Source organism: Alosa pseudoharengus, unplaced genomic scaffold, assembly GCF_046254945.1.
Source record: "Alosa pseudoharengus isolate Yale_2024_CS ecotype anadromous, Long Island Sound unplaced genomic scaffold, YU_APseudo_1.1 YU_APseudo_1.1_scf_20, whole genome shotgun sequence".
Lineage (NCBI taxonomy): Eukaryota > Metazoa > Chordata > Actinopteri > Clupeiformes > Clupeidae > Alosa > Alosa pseudoharengus.
The window spans coordinates 14,924,245-14,942,980 of record NW_027468664.1 but is presented as its reverse complement, the minus strand read 5'-3'; the positions used below and the strand labels follow the sequence as shown (position 1 = coordinate 14,942,980).

The following is an 18,736-nucleotide window of genomic DNA, read 5'->3' as shown; positions in this document are numbered from 1 at the left end:
TTTATCCAACAGTTTGATAAGCTGTCTCTTTTCCTCAATTTTGAATTCAATAATACATACCTTTTTTCACATTTTTATATAAAAATTATAGAAACCGTGTTCTTGTTTATGTGTTCAGCCACACAATATCTGACTCTTAGAAACTCATAATGATGACTAGCTTTATTATTTTGTAGACATCTGGTCTGATGACATTGAATTAAAATACAGCAAACAGTTCTGTCAGAAAACATGTTTTTGGATGACTTATTGAATGAGTGCAACTACTAGGCTATATGTTGATCAGAGGACTCTCAAAACGGAATGTGCTTGACTGTTACAAACAGTCCTTATGAAAATAATAATTAATGAACTAGTTCTTAGTATATCCACTATACTATTGTAATTCCTAAACCCTGATACACTGATAAACCAAATCTCACTTTCAGTGCCCTAAGTATAGGCACAACATAGAATTCAATGGGACTACTGTAATAAAAATAATACAAAAAAACAAAAATAAAAGGGTCCTCTTAATATTAATGAACGATTTCCAAATGAAAGTAATCATCTGTCTCCATGAGTTAAACTGACTTGGTTTATTGTAGCAGTCATTTGTTTTTTATTTGATCACAATCATCTAAAAAAAATGCCCTAAATGTCAACAATTGTGTTAAGAATGAATGACTTTTTAATCAACAATACTGCGAAAATACAGAAAATAATGACAAACATATGCCAGTCCTGCAAAGCTCAAAAGTCAGTCATGGCTTTCCTGCACTTCTATTGACATTCATGGGCTAAGAACATCATTACCCTCACCCACTGTGACAAATGATGCAGATGGAAGAAAAAAAAAAAAACCCTAAAAGTTGTTTCTTTTACACGATTTTCAAACAACAACAAAAAAAGAGCATTATAAAAGAAGTAGATATGAGTGGACATTGCTGCAAACAGCCCATAGTAGCTTTGCTCCACAGAGGCGGCTAAGTATCACAGTTGGGCTAGAATCAGTGTGCCTTCTTTCCTTAAATCAGACAGGAAAGAGTAGGACGAGAGACATCCTACCATACAGAGTACGCTGGCAAGAGATGGTGGGTGGCCTTTACTGGTAATAGGGCCGATATCGTGACTGGTCTGGGTGGTGGGGGCCGGGCAGTTGGCCCTGAGGTGGAGGTCCCTGCATCCTGGGAGGTGGAGGCCCTCTAGTGGGCGGCCACATCCCAGGGCTGAGTCCCCCCGGCTGGGCAAAGGGAGGGCTGAGTGTGCCCTGGTCCTCTGAGAACTGGGGGTTGTAGTGGTGCGGAGGGGGTCCGGACACCGGGGGCCCACCGTGCTGCGGGGGCGGCCCGGGAGGGGGGTGGCTCATGTAGGGTGGCATCTGACCCATGAGGTGTCCTGGGGGAGGGGTGATGGGTGGGGGCGCGGAGGACAGGGGTGGGGGAGGAGCCTGGTTGTACACTCCCATGTGGGGGGTGCCCGATCCCTGAGGGGGGTGCTGCAGGGAGAGGGGGTTGATGGGAGGTGGCGGTGGGGGAGGGCCGTAGTGAGACTGTGGGGGTGGCGCCATCATGTGGTGCGGATGGGACACGACTGGTTGGTTGCCGTAGTCCCCGGGGTGATGCAGACCAGGCTGCGACGGTCCGGGGCCTGACTGGGGGAGGTTGTCCCGGCCCGACCCAGGGCCCGTGGGGTCATCCTGGATCGGCACGGTGATGAGATTGCTGTGTTTGCGTGTGGTGACTGTGGCGATGCGGAATGTCTCCTGCGCCATCGAGCGAGACGGCCCCAGGTCGGCTGGCGATGGTGGCGGCGGTCCGCCGCGCAGGTCGTCGTGTGACGTCGGTGGCGGCGGCTGCCCGTACGGGTCGTGCCCGCCGTGACCCATGCTCGGTGGCATCATGACGTGCGGCTTAGGGAGCAGCGGCGGCGGTAGACGGAAGCGGTCAGACACGTCCGAGGGCGGGTGATGATGGTGGGAGTCGGCGCGGCCGCCTGAGGGCTTGCCCGCACGCATGTGCCGGTGATTAACGTGCGCCTGCAGGTCGCGCTGGGACAGGTAGGTACGTTTGCAGCCCTGCACCACGCTGCACATGTACAGAGAGCCGCGCTGGCACTGCTCGATCCGCTGCACCGGGTCCGTGCAGCTGTAGATGACCAGGCTGAAACCATAGAGACGTTAGGATCAGGAAGAGGGGGCAGAGAAAGCAACATAACATAACGATTGCTACTCCCATGTAATTATTCAACAGACGATTTCACCCATTATTAAACAGGAGCCGCTTGTCACATCACCACTGTAACAATGATTTGCAAGTGCAAGTTTAATAAACATTTTTTTTTTAAACCTAACGGCTCCTACACACAGCTGCGTGCGTTGCGTTGCTGGAGACGCATTCCATTCACTTTACATGGGCTCACGTCATCCGTTGCCGAACTGAATTGTGGGTCCGCTCACGTTGAGAAGTTCAGCTGTTGCTGCACCGACAGACGGCACTGGCCAATCAAGCCAATCGTCAGACGGTACCAACCAATGAAATTACGGTTATACTTCAAGTCATTTGCATAGCTACCGTCGGGAACACCCACTGGCATGCGTTGTAGGAACGCAACTGTGTGTAAGAGTCCAATAGATTCTACAGAACCTAAAGCTTTCTTTTAAGCAAGCAATCTTCTCAGGCAAAGGTATAATCCATACTTTCGATGGCGTTCCAATATTTTAGGTTCCTATGGGTTACAGCTGAGTAGGTTTACTGAACCTTAACAAATCTGATACACAGTGCAGGGGACAGAGAGTGAAACTCACCCTGGACACATCTTGTCTCCTTTCTTCTCATGAAGCAACGCACAGTCATAACAGAAGACGTGTTTACATGGAATCTACAAGAGTAGACAAACATAATGTTAGGAGTTTACTTACCAACTCCTCTAGACAGCTGAAGGCTGCTGTTGTGCATACTATAGTACATCTGCGAAATTGTGATTAATTGCATGTTTGTTACAAATCTCAAGCTTTTTGCTTGCATCGTGAGTCTATAGACTATAACATTGCTGCATTGGTTACTCAGTTCCATCAGTGCAGGTAAATATAATGTAAATGCATTTTATGATAATCCTTGAGATTGACAATACTTCTAATAATCCTGTGCCAGTTAGCGCTTCCACTAAACCATAGAAATGAAATTCGATCTGGTGACTCCCATCCCTACTTACCATGCGACCGTAAGTCTTGACGGGAAGCCCACACTTGTCACAGAAATGCACGGGCGTCTCGTCCTTTTCACCCAGCAGGTTCAGCTGTGGGTCAGACAGAAGAATAAATTAATAAATGTCCCGTCACAGCACACACCCATAAAGCAACAGACTGTTTACAGGATGTTTTAAATCTGTGCTGAACACACACACACACACACACACAGTGTATTCCTGTAATATGCAATAACAGTCTTGTTGGGCTATTAATAGCCAAACCTCATGTTATTTACTGTGAGAATGTTTGTGGTGAGGGGTTGGTTACAGACCAACAGAGACAGACAGATAGACACCTACCTTATAATCCCAGTACATAGGCTGAGGGTAACGCCGTTGACTAGCAAAAACATCCCCAGCCTTGGCACCACAATCAAACCTTTCATCCTTCTTGTAGCTATGGACATCTGAATAAACAAAACACAATCCAGACACTGTAGACACAAATGCACATGTTCTGCCTAGCAAAACGGAATTGCAACTTTAGTGAACATGGCAAAGGCAGACATAATAGTGTAGACATTTAGCTTTCATTTCGCAGTTGTGGCAGTTCATTTCCCCTACATTTCGCCACAACGCATATTTAATACGGTGTGAGAAATGTAAAGTAAATCTTATTTACCTTCTTCACCGGCTTGGGTGGTTGAGCCCTGTCTCCCCGTGGGTCTCTGGGAACGGGTTACGGGTTTGCTCCTCACTGCCTGTTTGGAGAGCAACTTGATGGGAATCCTCCGACGGACATCCAGTCCCCCCAAACTCCCGGAACCCTCCGTGCCCTGCATGTCATGGTCTGTGGGTAGGAATGCACTCAGTCAGCACTTGGTCTCCGCCACACAAACAACCAAATCCATCCAACAAGAGATTATAATATGCAGCACACTTTATCATAATGAGTACACATGACCTGTTGTTACTAGCATAACGTACTATGCATTAACATTAGCTACAGTGAATTAACATTAGCTTAGCTCTAACGAGCTTCCTCCTGACAATCAATACATTGAACACCAACCCACATATCGTTAGCGTAAAAGAACTGATTATGTCAAATAAACCTGGTATGTCGGGCTGTTCACTATTATCTAAAACTGCACACAACCTCATGTCACGATAGGCTAAATAACCATCACGCCACAGGTGACCATATTTCAAGTTAACAAGTTAGCAAGCTAGTCAGCGATAGCAAAGAACATACCAAGCAACACAGTGCTGAGTGCTGATCTTAAACAAATTACTTGATTCGTTGAGTAAACTCTGTTCCCATATAACACACAGAGCCTTAATGCGTTCAGAAAACCTTACATTAAGCTAACGTTACCAAACTAGGTAACTTAGTTATCGTTAGCTTGCTAATAACCTAGCAGCTGTAGCTAGCTTGTGGTTAGGGCCGCATGGCATGCTGTAGCAATTTACGAAAGAACCGTGCAGCAAAGACCAAATAATACATTCTAATACATCATTAATTATGTGCACTATTAGGTACCATGTGAATCGAACTTCTGCTATGAAAAAACTGCTCAGGTTAGCGTTGTTCATTTCCCTCCTTACCATTTTGGTCCATGATGACACGAGGTGCATGCTGGGATAAGATGTTATGCGCGTACCTTCAGGAAGAGCGCAACGTCGTCGACATAGACAGAAGAAGTGATTCTAGGTGGCTTCACGTTACAAATGTATTAGATTATGAGGTTTCTATAAAATACGTCAGTAATCTTTAACTTGTGTGATGTCACCTCTTTGTATGTAGTGTAATATCACAACAACAACACAAATGTGCTCCTGAATGTGTGGATTTAAAGACGCTCAACATGACTTGAGAAACTACACCACCCAGCGTTAGTTTTTCTTTAGGCTACGATATTATGGGTAGCATAGCCGATCTAATATAATTATACAGTAGGGTACACAAGCTGCATGGTAGGCCTACAGGCTAAAATAGTAAGGTTTTGATACATCTTGAAGTTATGTCTTTGTTATGGCCATTGTATGTACTTATGTAGGCTTAATATACATTGATATGTCATAGAAGATAACAGCTTAAATGCTTGATATGCCCATTCCAATCGTACAATGCTGGAATTACTATTTTAAGCATTTGATCATTACTGGCAAAAACGTGTTGCGGACCCAAGTCTGTGAATAGCCTATTATGTAAATCAGTTTACATCCTGCCTCCGCCCATAGGCTACTGTCCATCACTGTGGAACTGTGAGGTCGCGCAAGTACGAAAGTAGTCTGTCAGTCGCCAATAGGTTGGACACTTGTCAGAGATATAGGTACATCAAAAACAGTATGCTCTGGAAAGTAACGGTTTGCTGTGGCGCTTGGTTACTGGTTCTGATCTCCAGTGGTGCCATCAGTGCAAAATCCCAGCGCGATCCCAGGACTGTGACTTTCACGCGGACGCTGCGCACTGAGAAGTTGGGTCAAGTGCGCTCCCGGAGCCGAAGGGAAAGCTGGTTTGGCGCGTCCAACTTTGCGTACTGCAGACAACCTTTAGATCCCTCAGAACATCAAACTTTGGACCAGAACACCCATGAGGTGAGATACATTTGTTTTAAGTAAATAAACGGGTGAGAGCATAATATGTAATATATTCCAAGGACTCATAACGGGCTAATTAAGTTTCTAACACACCTCTCTCTCTCTCTGGTTAAATAGAATACCAAAAAATAGTGAGCTGGGTGTGTGGTGTAGCAGTTTCATTTCCTCCCTAAATGGTTAAACTTAACCAAAATGAAAATGAATGTGTCTTTAATGTTTTTAGACAGGGTTCCATGGTGATGATGGATCTAGCTTCACTTTAACATGGGTTGGCGATGGCACTGGAGTAAGTCTCTGTCTCTCGCAGACACAGTCCACTTATCTCTGTATGAGAGTGTTCTACCCTTACATGTGCATACAGGCTTGGATAACCAGGTGAAGGCCATATATGTCTCTCTTGACACTGTTTCTTTCATACACTGCAGGTGATTCTTGTTTTATCCACCATCAGTGGACCACTGGATACATTCTATGAAGGAGGATCCTCACGCCTATATCGGAGGTAAGTGAAGCAGGCTGCGCTAAGCATGTACTGTAGATTTCTGTGAATGTGTGTCTTCCTGTGTCAAAAAGACAGCGAGGGACTGATAGGTATACACGTAAAGAGAGTTCATTTGACTGGTGCTTATGTTCCACTCTCTATAGTGAGGACTATGGAAAAACCTTTCACGATATCTCACACGTCATCAACAACACGTTCATTCGGAAGGACTTTGGGGTCAGTGCCGGACCTGGAAACTCAAAACAGGTTAGCAGGCCACCATCTGATGAAAAATGTCTGTGCTTTGTGTATGTGTTTGTGTGTGTATGTACGGCATCTGCACATACATGTGTGGACATTTGTTAAGTATGTTCGGTCCAATATTAAACCAGCACATGACCCAGTTTGGGTAGCTTTCGACCCTGTATTTTTGTGTATGTGGACATGGGTTGTGGCTTTGTAATCACTTTGAGTTTGCCTCACTAATCAGCAAGATTCATCTGATAGTGTTTAGAGCTATTTCAGCTGTTTTAGCTATTTCAAAAGAACAAAGTAGTTTAAACTATCCAGAATAGAATAGAATAGAATAGAATAGAATAGAATAGAATAGAATAGAATAGAAAATAATAGATATTTATTGTCATTGTCACAGGTAGAATGAAATTGAAAGTGCTCTGAAGTCTACGTGCTGAAAACTAGTGTCCTAAGCTATTGTTACAAAGAAACCAAGCACTATTTGAATGTGTAAGAGTTGTATTTAATACAGGCAGGTATCTACAACCATTGAGATTCAGCTAGCAGCTAATAGCTCAATTGAAATGTGTATGGCGCACTGTATATGATGTGGATATTGTGTTGATGCCACAGGTGATTCTCACAGCTGATCTTCCCATCATCAAAACTGAAGGGGGTGTCATTTTCACCTCGGAAGATACAGGCGTGTCCTTCACATCTGTCAGTCTGCCTTTTCACCCTGCTCAGCCAATCACCTTCAACTTCCAGAATCCCAACTATCTTGTGGCTATAAGCACTGATGTGAGTGACCCTTGGCAGGGGACTGTATAGAGTGAGTGAATGATATGATGGAGTGATCTTTTGCAGGGTTTGCAATAGGCGGTACACACTGTAACTCACTGTAACCCAGGTGAAGGCTGTATTTAGGATCAAAATGTCTAGATTTGATCTTCCTTAACACTGTACTATGCAGGTAGACCATGGCAAAGATGCAGACTTAATGGGGTTATTATGAGCAAGCCCTACTTAGCCCGTAACATGGAAAAATGCTAACCAAATTATACCATGTGAAATTTTGATGAACATGCAGATTTTTGAATAATGAAAGCTGATCATGTCTTTATTATTCGTTAATTCCTTCATTTTTATCATCTATTAGTTCCACAGATTGGGTGTGATGAATCAACAGACCTAATGTTACTGAATGAAGTTAGGTTGTTGTTATTGAGGCTGATGTGATGTGGTGCTTTCTTTGCCTAGGGAGGCCTGTGGCTCTCACTGGACTTTGGGAACAGATGGACGAAAGTCCACGAGGGAGCCCATTCTTTTATGTGGTGAGAACAAACAGCCACGGGAACACCTCTACAAAGCCATGTGTGTTTGATCCAGAGCTCTGGTTTTGCACAAACTTGCCCCCGTACAACCCATACCCCCCCCCCACCCCCGTACACACGCACGCACACACACACACACAAACACACAAACACACACACACACACAGACACACACAGACACACATACACACACACACACAAAAGACAGAGAGGTGTGACGGGGCAATTGGAGGTTACATACAGTATCCGCATTTTCACATGCCACACATTGAAGTAAAGTGACATTTTATGTGTTTTTGAACTGAACTAGCTTCTATTTTCTGCCAGTCTATTATTAATTAGGGTTGTGATGTTTTAGTGGTCAAAAATGTGGATAATGAATAGTTTGGGAATTTGAAGTATTTTTAGAAGTTAATTTCAAATAGCCCCCGAGACATGAGGACAATTCTCTTTGTTTGTGTTGTGACAATAATGAGCTGAATCTCAAATATGCCTTTCTCCTCATCTCTCCAGGGGTGCAAACATCACTCTTTACTTCAGCTACAGTCCCAATGGCACGGGTGAGCCCCATCTAGGTTTCAATTAGTGTTGCGCCAATCTCGTTTCTCCATCACTTCATGGGTAGAGTCAAAATGGTATCAGCTAACGTTTCTGATATGCGATTAGTTTGTGGATCATGCCATGCACCACTGGTGCAATCTTGGCTTTTCAATTACACAAGAATGATTTGGAAAAGGTGTTAACAACCCTTATCTCCCCCTTTCCTCATCTGTGTGTGTGTGTGTGTGTGTGTGCGCGTGTGGACAGTTGAGGCTGATCAAAGAGGAGAGCTGTTCTTGAAACGGACAAAGGATCTTGGCCTGACTTTCACAACCATTGCACAGAATATCTTCTCCTTTGGCTACATAGGAGGGTTCCTCTTTACTTCAGTTATGGAGAAACTGGTAAGATGGTGACACAAAACACACACACACACACACACACACACACACACACACACACACACACACACACACACACATTTACTTCTTTCCTGTGATTGTGGCTCATTCTTGATACCTGCATGGATTTTCCCCCCCAGGGGTCACCACGTGTCATCTATGTATCATCTGACCAGGGGGACAAATTCAACAAAGCTCAACTCCCCTCTGCCTCCACAGAACAGGTAAACAGCCCCACGCGTGGTTTCTGCAGCACAGTAGCCTTACTTAGTGTACTACTAGATAATTTTGTGTAGGTAGGTTTTTCTAGTGTAGGTTGCCACATTTGTTTTTCAAAGCTTCTGCAGAATCAGAAAGAATTTGTTAAGGTATAAGTATAAGTATATAAGTATATATAGTATAAGTATATAAGTATATATACTCTTTTGATCCCGTGAGGGAAATTTGGTCTCTGCAGTTATCCCAATCCGTGAATTAGTGACAGTAACACACACAGCACACAGTGTACACACAGTGAGGTGAAGCACACACTAATCCCGGCACAGTGAGCTGCCTGCATCAACAGCGGCGCTCGGGGAGCAGTGAGGGGTTAGGTGCCTTGCTCAAGGGCACTTCAGACGTGCCTACTGGTCGGGGTAAGAAACCGGCAACCCTCCGGTTACAGGTCCGAAGTGCTAACCAGTAGGCCACTGCTGCCCTCCAGGTCTTTTAACAAGTGAGGACGGTTTGTAACTATTGCCAGTTTGCCACCAGTTGTTCTTGTTCTTCAGAACAAAACCCACCAATGTTGAAAAGGAAGTAGTGGCCTTTAACAGAACCCTCTGAGTAAACCTTGCTGGGAGAAAGAAGCAGCTGGTTGAAACATTTGCAGGGTCACACTGAAGCCCTCTACTTAGGGACATTGTGTTTGTGTACCCAAATCCTGGTGACATTATTCACCTCTGTGGAACTGCATGTGCACTTCCCTAAACCGTTATGATATTACTCATTCATCCATGCATTTATACACTTTATTGTACACACACACACACACACACACACACACACACACACACACACACACACACACACACACACACACTAACACACACTAATATATTCACAAACATAGCCTGATGTGGAACACACACACACACACACACACACACACACACACACACACACACACACACACACACACACACACACACACACACACACACACACACACTCTCTCTCTCACTGCCAGTGGCACAGGTGCCTTGTCGCCCCCAGCTCCTCCATAACGGCCCTTCCAGCAGCATCCTGCTGACAGATACAGAAAAACTGTGCTCTCACACGATGATTAGACACGCACAATATCACACGTACACAAACAAACACACATCTCTCTCTCTCTCTCTCTCTCTCTCTCACACACACACACACACACAAACACACTCAACTCGCACACACATACAGAAAGCAATCATCCATTATCTGACCTGACATCTCGTTCTGTTGTTCCCCACCAGTTCTACTCTGTCCTGGATGGGGATGAAGACATGATCTTCATGCACGTGGACAAACCTGGAGGTAAAGCTGCCATACACTCTTTCTTTCTTTCATTCTTTCTCTCTCTTGCTCTCATAATTTGTGATACATCGCTTTCACAGTGTACCCCCGAGCTGTTCACACCAGCTTCACACCACCATTAGCAGCACATTTCCTTCTCCTCAGCCCTGTCTCAGTGGTTAATTGGTCAGTTTATTTTAATACCTTGACTGTGTTTGCACAAACTCATCAAAATCTATAGCCTCAGTCGCACGTTAAGCACCACCACCAACAGTAGCATCTTAACAGCTCCACCACAAGCGGTGGTGAAAGAGGAAAGACTCGTTTTGCAAGTCTGACATACTGCTGACGAACGGCACAAAAAAGAGCGTTTCTGGCAGACATTGTTGTGTGGCCGTGTCTTTTGGGTCAGTGCAGGTGGAGCCGGATCTGCGGCCTGAGTGTCAGGAGTTCTGTGGGTCGTGGAGATGCGACGGGAGATAAGGCGGGCGGCAGTGGTGTTGTCTTTCCAAACGCAGCACTGGCTTCTCCTCATGCACAGCCTTGTTAGATCAGCTGACACATAGGCAGGTGTATCAGGGTATAGCTGTGGGTTTTTCAGGACGCAGGACACACACACACACACACATTCAGTATGTAGCTGAATTTATTTAGCTCCTGAAGCTTCTAGCTTCTTGGAAACGTATATCAGTTTGTGTGTGTGTATGTGTGTTTGTGTGTGTGTGTGTGTGTGTGTGTATGTGTGTTTCAAGAGAGAGAGAAATTGTTTGATAGGGAGATAGAGTAAGTGTGAGAGAAAGAGAACAGAGAAGGAACGAGAAATCATGTATGGCCTTGTTTGGGTGTTCCTTTTGATGTTTTGTTATGACAGTCGAGTGATAATTACTGGCTTTTTCTTATCTACACACATCATGGAAGCTGTGTCAGCTTTTCTTTTACAACTGTGTGTGTGTGTGTGTGTGTGTGTGTGTGTGTGTGTGTGTGTGTGTGTGTGTGTGTGTGTGTGTGTGTGTGTGTGTGTGTGTGTGTGTGTGTGTGTGTGTGCCACGTGGCTCCAGAGGACACCTACTATGGGACGGTGTACACGTCGGATGACCGGGGCATCCTGTACTCCAAGTCTCTTGAGCGCCACCTGTTTGGTGGGGAGGGGAAAAGCGACTTCACAAACATCACATCGCTCAGAGGAGTTTACCTCACCAACGTACTGGAAGAAGGTAGGAGAACAACAGATAGCCCCTCTCTACAGTGCAGAGATATATAATCAAATAATATGTATAAGCAAATATTGTATGTATGAATAATATTTTCTTAAATAAATTGTAACATATGGCAAATTTGTCTAAGTTTACAGTAACACTATGGAAGAATTGACATTTAAGCCCATTGGGATATGGTGGGCAATAGGATATGCAGCTGAATTCATCAGCGGAACGCCTTACCTTGATGAGTAATTTAACCAAGATGAGAACTAAATTCATATTTAAAAAAAAGAAAATCCTGGAAAATATTGGGTGGGACAAACACCACGCCTATGATGGTTACACATGTAGTGTATAGAAGTACAACGGATAAAGTTAAATTATGGAAGATTATCATAGGAAGCCACCAGACAATCAACTGTCTAATCAATCAGTATCTAATTATATACTTTTTTGTGTACCAGTAATTATTTGAATTGAACAAGAACTGAATATCTTTTGGATAACCTCCTCTGCATTGCAGATGGTGGCATTCGGACTGTCATCTCATTCGACAGAGGAGGAGAGTGGAGACTTCTGAAGAAGCCTGAAAATGTCAAATGTGGGGCGAATGTTAAAAAGGTTTGTGTGTATGCCATTTGGTCTGTAACATCATCGTCTAGTCATTCAACTGAAATCACCTGAAATCTCTATACTCGAATCAAGAGTGTAGTGCTGCTGGTAATATTTCCACTGTTGATATGTGAAAAGTAGTAGGTTATATCTAGGTGGAATCTAGCACTGGTAATAGGGAAGGTGTTTGTCTCCTGTGTTTTGCATGTTACAGTGCAACCTGCACATCCATGGGGAGCACAGCCGCTATAACAACATCACCCCAATGCTGCCTCTCACTGACCCCACCGCCATCGGACTGGTCATCGCTCACGGTACCGACTCTTACACATGCATCTCCTAATGTCGCTCCATCTATGACTCTCACACATGCATCTCCTGATGTCGCTCCATCTATGGCTCTTACACATGCATCTCCTAATGTCGCTCAATCTATGGCTCCCCTGAGGAAATGTTTCTGTCCTGAAAAATGTCTTTTGTTTCGCAAAAAAATTATCTGATTTACTTCTCCTAATTCCCACCTTTGAGAGAAATTAAGAGTAAAAGAGTAGGTTAATAAAGAAGGTGAACCTGAATTAGACTTTGTGCTGAGTCATGAGGAGGGCTATTTCTCATGCCGTGTTTGACTCCTCAGGCAGTGTGGGTGAGTCTATGTCTGCGATGCGGCCTGATGTATACATCTCCAGGGATGGGGGCTACACCTGGTTCTGCATCCTGAAGGGACCCCATCACTACAGCATATTGGACTCAGGTGGACTCATTGTGGCTGTGGAGGCCCACAAGGATCGGCAGATCACCTCCATAAAGTAAGTAGGGGTCAAAGGTCAACAATGGCTGGGATAGTGTATTGCTTCCAATTTAGAGCTCAGATTGAGTAGTTTTGAGTACATATATATCCTAGACTCTTGAGGTCTATAAATGATAAATTTGCTAAATTTGACAAAAAGTATAATGCATTAAAATTGGAGGACTGCACAGTGCACATGCATGATGGATATTACAACAACCCACAGTTTTGTTAAGACAAACATTTCCACATACAGTAGGAAACATATTATATGAAATATCTTATGTATATCTGATATCATTGTGAAAATCCAGACAGTTCAGAGCCTCAACTTAATGTCATTAATATGCATAAATAAATAATGTCACCAGTAATGTAGGTTAATGTCAATATTAAGGGCCTACAGTACGTATGGGAAACCGGACCGAAATGTTTGCATTAATCTTACAATTTAATATTTTATTTATCAATGTACTGTATAACACTGTATTGGATAGCCCGCTTTCACAGACTTTACAGACGTACGTACGCCTTTAAAGATGTACAAATGACTTTACAGTACAGTAAATTATAGATCATCCAAGTAAAGGGTGACCTTTTATTTCATTTATGTGTCCTTTCCTCAGGTTTTCAACGGATGAGGGTCAGTGTTGGAAGTCCTATAATTTCACTGACCACCCCATATTCTTCGCCGGTCTGGCGTCTGAACCTGGCAGTAAAACCATGAACATCAGTGTGTGGGGCTATCGGCCAGAGGATGATGATCAGCCCATGTGGGTCGCCGTGACCATTGACTTTGAGCGTCTACTCACCCGAGAGTGTGAGTCAGTAAATAAAACAAATTCAAACAGCATCAGTCTCATAGGCATGGGCTGTTTTAATGCCACACTGATAAGCAGTAGTGTTGACTCAGTAATCTTCTCTTATGTCACTGCCACATATTCAACGAATCATCTGGCCTTCTCTTTAACTGGACCAACAGAGGATACATTGCATGTTCAATACTCAAGATTGAAGGCATCTTCATGTGGTGAACATGTGTCCTTCTGCAGGTCAAGAAAGGGACTACGTGACCTGGTTGGCTCACGCGACGGAGGGCGGAGATTCAGAGACGGATGGGTGTGTCCTAGGCTACAAGGAGACCTATAGGAGGCTCAGAAGACTGGCCGTCTGCAGGAATGGGCGGGATTACGTTGTCGTCAGGAAACAGACACCTTGTCCATGTACTATGGAGGATTACATGTGGTGAGGGTGCTGTTTTCCCATGATAATATAACATATATATAATAATAATAACAATAGATGATGATGACTATAATTGATGATGATGATGATGGTGATGGTGGTGATGATGGTAAGCCAGTTGTTGTTGGTCACTTAAAGTAATGTCATTTTTTGTCTTTACAGTGACTATGGTTACTATCGTCATAAGAACAGCTCAGAGTGTGTGAAACAGGCAGACTTCAAAGAAGAGACCCTCGAAGTGTGTGTGCATGGAGTGGTGGAAACGCTTCAGACCTCTGGGTATGACACACACACACACACACACACACACACACACACACACAGAGAGAGAGAGAGAGACAGACAGACAGACAGACAGACACACATACATATACAAAGATTTTCTCTGGCAATAAAACACAATAATGCACACACACACAAACATACATATATGCTTAGACTCTCTCCCACTACACCTCTCTCTGTCACACACAACACATACTGTAGCACAGACTCACTGAATGTCGCCCGTGTGGTTGCAGCTATCGGAAGGTCCCCAGTGATAAATGTGAAGGAGGCTTCTCACCCCTGCGGCGGATCAATTCAGGCCAGAAGCATTGTGGGAATGGCAGTCAGGCCTCGTCCATCAGTCCCAATCCTGAGAAACCTGTGAGTGGTACACACATATTTACATTTATTCAAGGGGATCTGTGGTGCCAGCAGCATTATACATCAGTTAGGTCCGGTCAAACTATTTATTACTTTCTGATTGGACCAGAGGCATTCTAGAGTGGGGATATCCCAGAACATCCCCACTTGGACTCTTCTCCCCTAGTAATCACCCCAACCTGAATTTAAAATCGAGAGAGCAGCGATTTGTTAATGTCACATTTGACAGTCATTGAGTGAGGAAATGGATGGAGTAGGGTGAATGTTCAATTTAGCATGTGACATGTAGACCAGCGAGTAGACAGTTACAAATTATTGTGTGCTGAAGAAGCACATATAGCCTCTCACTGAGCTTGGCTCTCGTGTGATATGCTGCGTTGCTTGTCAACAGGAGACACCAAGATTAAGCTTGGAACATTTTCTATCGTTTATCAAAATAAATGATAGAAAACACAATTTGATGTCTTTAATTTTGATTAATTGGTAGTACAACTGTTGTATAAATGCAATATGGCACGAGTGAGAGTGGGGTTGGTAAAGGGTATATTCGCAGCTATGGTTACAGCACTCCGGCTCCAGCCGAACCACAGCTGTAGGTATATTCTCACCAACCCAACTCCACTCCTACTTGTGCCACATCGCTTAAGCATCCCGACCATATATGGATCTGAGTTCCCGAGGAGACCTTGGTGCTATTCGGCCGTTTTGACCACCGTCAGTCATTTCTTGATTCCACCCCCATCTCTCTCTGACTCTCATAACCGAGCCACATAAAAACCAAAGTCCCCAATTTACTTCAAAAATACTTACATGTATTCATTTAGCAGAAGCTTTTTATCCTGCTAAACAACAATTACCGCAGTGTAAATGTACATTCTTTTATCTAAATGCTGTTAGTATGTTGCTCAGTTGCTCTATCATTTGAGCCATGTGTGAGGTTCACACATTGATTGTATGTATGTTTAGAAAGGATAAAAGAGTCGCAGGGTTGATGTGTGTGAACTTCTCTGTTACTGTCAGGTGGATTCACTGAAGCTGATTGTGGTGTGTGTGACCGTGGGTGTTGTCGCTGTGGTAATTTCTGTGGCAATTCTCATCACTGTCAGGAAGATGATTTCAAGGCCAAGGTGAGATCTGTCAATCAGAGTGACAAACAATTTTCCTATGGCCTTTCTCAAGGGGCAACTTGTCTTACCATTATTGTACTGACTCACAGTAAACAAAAATGATCTGTTAAGTAACCTTTAATGTAGTACCACATCTACCCAACAGGTGGTGCACCTGCATTTACCATCACTAAACACCAACATGTCTGTGAATGGCCTTAGAGTAAAATATATTCTGGCTCTCAAGATACTCAAAGTAATACATGAATAATGATATTTTGATATTCTGTTAGAATCTTTAACCAAATAACGACAAAATCAAATGCACTCTTAAAACACATGTGTTGAAAACAACACAACTTCCATTGTTTTTGTCTGTGTCCAGATAGGGACAACAGTTTGGAGTTGTTTCCAACACATTCGTTTTAAGAGTGTGTGCTCAGACCCAAAGAATAGTGGAGCCATATCACTCGGCTGATGAGGATTTGAAATGATTGAAGCTGTGTGATGATGATGATGATGATGACGTGTGATACTGTCCGTCTCTACCCTCCACAGGCCACGTGCGTATCTCTTCTCTGCCTTGCGGCTGCAGGATGATGATGATGATAATGATGATGATGATAACGTGTGATACTGTCTGTCTCTACCCTCCACAGGCCACATGCGTATCTCTTCTCTGCCTTGCGGCTGCAGGATGATGATCAGTGTATCCACCCGGAGCCTGGATCCCAGACCAGCAGCAACCGAGGAAGCTACCAGGCAGACTCAGATGATGTGTGTTTAAACGCACACCACAAATATTTAATCTCTGATTGAGAGCGATAACAATAGGTGTTACGACACACCCCAAATGCATATATTTACTTCCAAATGCCCAAGTGACTTATAAGAAAGGGCTGTATTTGTTGGTGACACTGACAACTGTCCAAAAGACGTTTTTTTTTATTATTTTTTTTAAATCAGCACAATAGCTTTAGTGTCTTAAGTGATACCTACATCTGTTCTGCAACAGGATATCAAACTGCACTTTGCCGCTCTCAAAATAATACCAAAACACTTAATCAAACTGATCACATATTCTCAAATGAAAACACATAATGAACACTACATGATAATGACCATGATTTTAAACACTAAATACTAGTATACTACTGTAGAAAAGGCCTACCAATAATTACAAAAATGTATATTTGAACTTGTCATGAGGGGTTAAGGATAATGCACATTGTTATGATTATTGATCAAATAAAAGTCAAGTTAAAGGCTGTTAGCTACCTAGAAGTTAATTAAGATCAGAAATCAGAATTCACACATGACCTGACAGCCCCTAATGTTATGTCTGTGAGGTTATAGTTACAATGTAAATCATTTTCCTTGATTTGTCTTTCTTGTTGCTGTCCACAGGAGCTCATTCAATGATCAAATGTACAGAAATGGGATCTTCAGATGAGCTAACTTCTAGAATGAGCTACTCCAGGGTGACTTGCAATCTTTGGATTTCTTGTCTAGTCATGGGGACACAGCTTGGTAGCTTGTCATGCCTTTATAAGGACAACTTTGATGCAGAAATGTGAAATCGTACTTATCTAAACCAGATATTTATTGCTCGACTTAGGGTTATTTTCTATTGATAATATATTCAGTTCTGTCTTGTGAGAGCAATTTTGAGTATACACTGTGTTTTTCACTCGCTATGCTATGTAGAGGTAACTTTTAAAGTAATCGCTCAATAATGGATCATACGCCAATGATCTAAATGTGATCAAAACAAGCACTAGGCATTGGAATATAAAAAAAACAAGCACTTGGCATGAAGACACTTCAACAATGTCATGAGATCAGAACTTAAATGTAATGTAAATTTTACAACGGCATTGAACACGATTCAGCCAATCATATTTAAGGACCGGAAGCATTTTACAAAATAAGTTTATTGCATCTACTGTGAAAAGAACATGATCTGTGGTGTCAGCTATGCAAACTGTCATTTAAATATTTTCAAACCATATCTGCAGGAATATGTTGAGACTGTTTCCTGTTTTTTGTTTTTTCTTTCCCGATAAAAATGTTAGCTGCTCAATATAACTTCTCTGGCTGCATGTATTATGATAAGTGACGCTGTTTCAATAAATATCCTTTCAACTGCTTAACAGTGTGCTTTGTCATTATTGTGTTATCACTGTGTTATCACCCCACTTACTGGCAGTGTGGTCATGGTATGCTTAATCAACTCAGACAAAGAGCTGACCTCCTCCCATTCAGGAGGAGATGACATCACCACCACAGTCTCATCAGTTTCATACCTGCCTTTGTTCCCCTCAGGTGTGCAAGTGGAGGCTCTTCACCAACCACCCCCACACGTCCCACAGGTGTAAGAGTCTTGTCCTGCCGTGTTCTGTTTTACTTTATGTGTTCTTTTGTTCACTTCCTGGTTTCCTGTTGCCTTTGTTACTTCCTGTGCCATGTGTCTCTGTTCCCTAGCTGTGCCTATGACAGCTTTAAGATGGATTGAAGTCAAATCAAATCATTCATATGCACAGATTCAATTGCAGGTATGTCAATTAGAGAAGATAATTGTAGAAGTTATGTATAAGTGTAGAAGACATATATTGTTGAGTATTAGAAACCTTGGAATTACAGTTCAGTTTTGTTGGGTTCCAGCACACATTGGGATCAAAAGTAACGAAAGAAGCTGATGAAATAAAGGCACTAAACAAGAATTTATATTTCAATGGGGAAAGAATAAGCCAGAACTTAGGTTAAATCCAAAATAATACAAAGATAGCAAAAATCTGAGTCTAGGGCTAAGCATTATCAGAAAATAAAAAAAATATGGGAAGA

General features: G+C 43.1%; 2 protein-coding genes across 4 annotated transcripts; one reads left to right on the top strand and one right to left on the bottom strand.

The window, feature by feature from the left end:
- Positions 1-147: 147 nt before the first annotated feature.
- cbll1 (Cbl proto-oncogene-like 1, E3 ubiquitin protein ligase) lies at positions 148-4,856 on the bottom strand. 2 transcript variants are annotated; one of them, XM_076296662.1, is made up of 6 exons: positions 4,777-4,856; positions 3,851-4,018; positions 3,529-3,635; positions 3,193-3,276; positions 2,786-2,859; positions 148-2,141 (listed from the first exon to the last, which is right to left on the bottom strand). In XM_076296662.1, exons 1-6 carry the CDS (start codon positions 4,787-4,789, stop codon positions 1,085-1,087), a joined length of 1,503 nt encoding a protein of 500 aa, XP_076152777.1. In that variant the 5' UTR covers positions 4,790-4,856; the 3' UTR covers positions 148-1,084. The 2 variants fall into 2 exon arrangements, with proteins under 2 accessions (XP_076152777.1, XP_076152778.1); XM_076296663.1 differs by having other exon boundaries at positions 4,712-4,784.
- A 593-nt stretch (positions 4,857-5,449) lies between these two features.
- Positions 5,450-18,045, top strand: LOC143136135 (sortilin). Of its 2 annotated transcripts, XM_076296652.1 has the most exons (21): positions 5,450-5,769; positions 5,996-6,058; positions 6,198-6,274; positions 6,418-6,520; positions 7,121-7,288; positions 7,748-7,821; positions 8,335-8,381; positions 8,629-8,765; positions 8,903-8,986; positions 10,256-10,316; positions 11,354-11,509; positions 12,018-12,115; positions 12,321-12,420; positions 12,741-12,912; positions 13,520-13,713; positions 13,946-14,138; positions 14,301-14,417; positions 14,660-14,786; positions 15,807-15,913; positions 16,552-16,669; positions 17,300-18,045. In XM_076296652.1, exons 1-21 carry the CDS (start codon positions 5,521-5,523, stop codon positions 17,312-17,314), a joined length of 2,460 nt encoding a protein of 819 aa, XP_076152767.1. In that variant the 5' UTR covers positions 5,450-5,520; the 3' UTR covers positions 17,315-18,045. The 2 variants fall into 2 exon arrangements, with proteins under 2 accessions (XP_076152767.1, XP_076152766.1); XM_076296651.1 differs by having other exon boundaries at positions 16,552-18,045.
- The last annotated feature ends 691 nt before the right edge of the window (positions 18,046-18,736 follow it).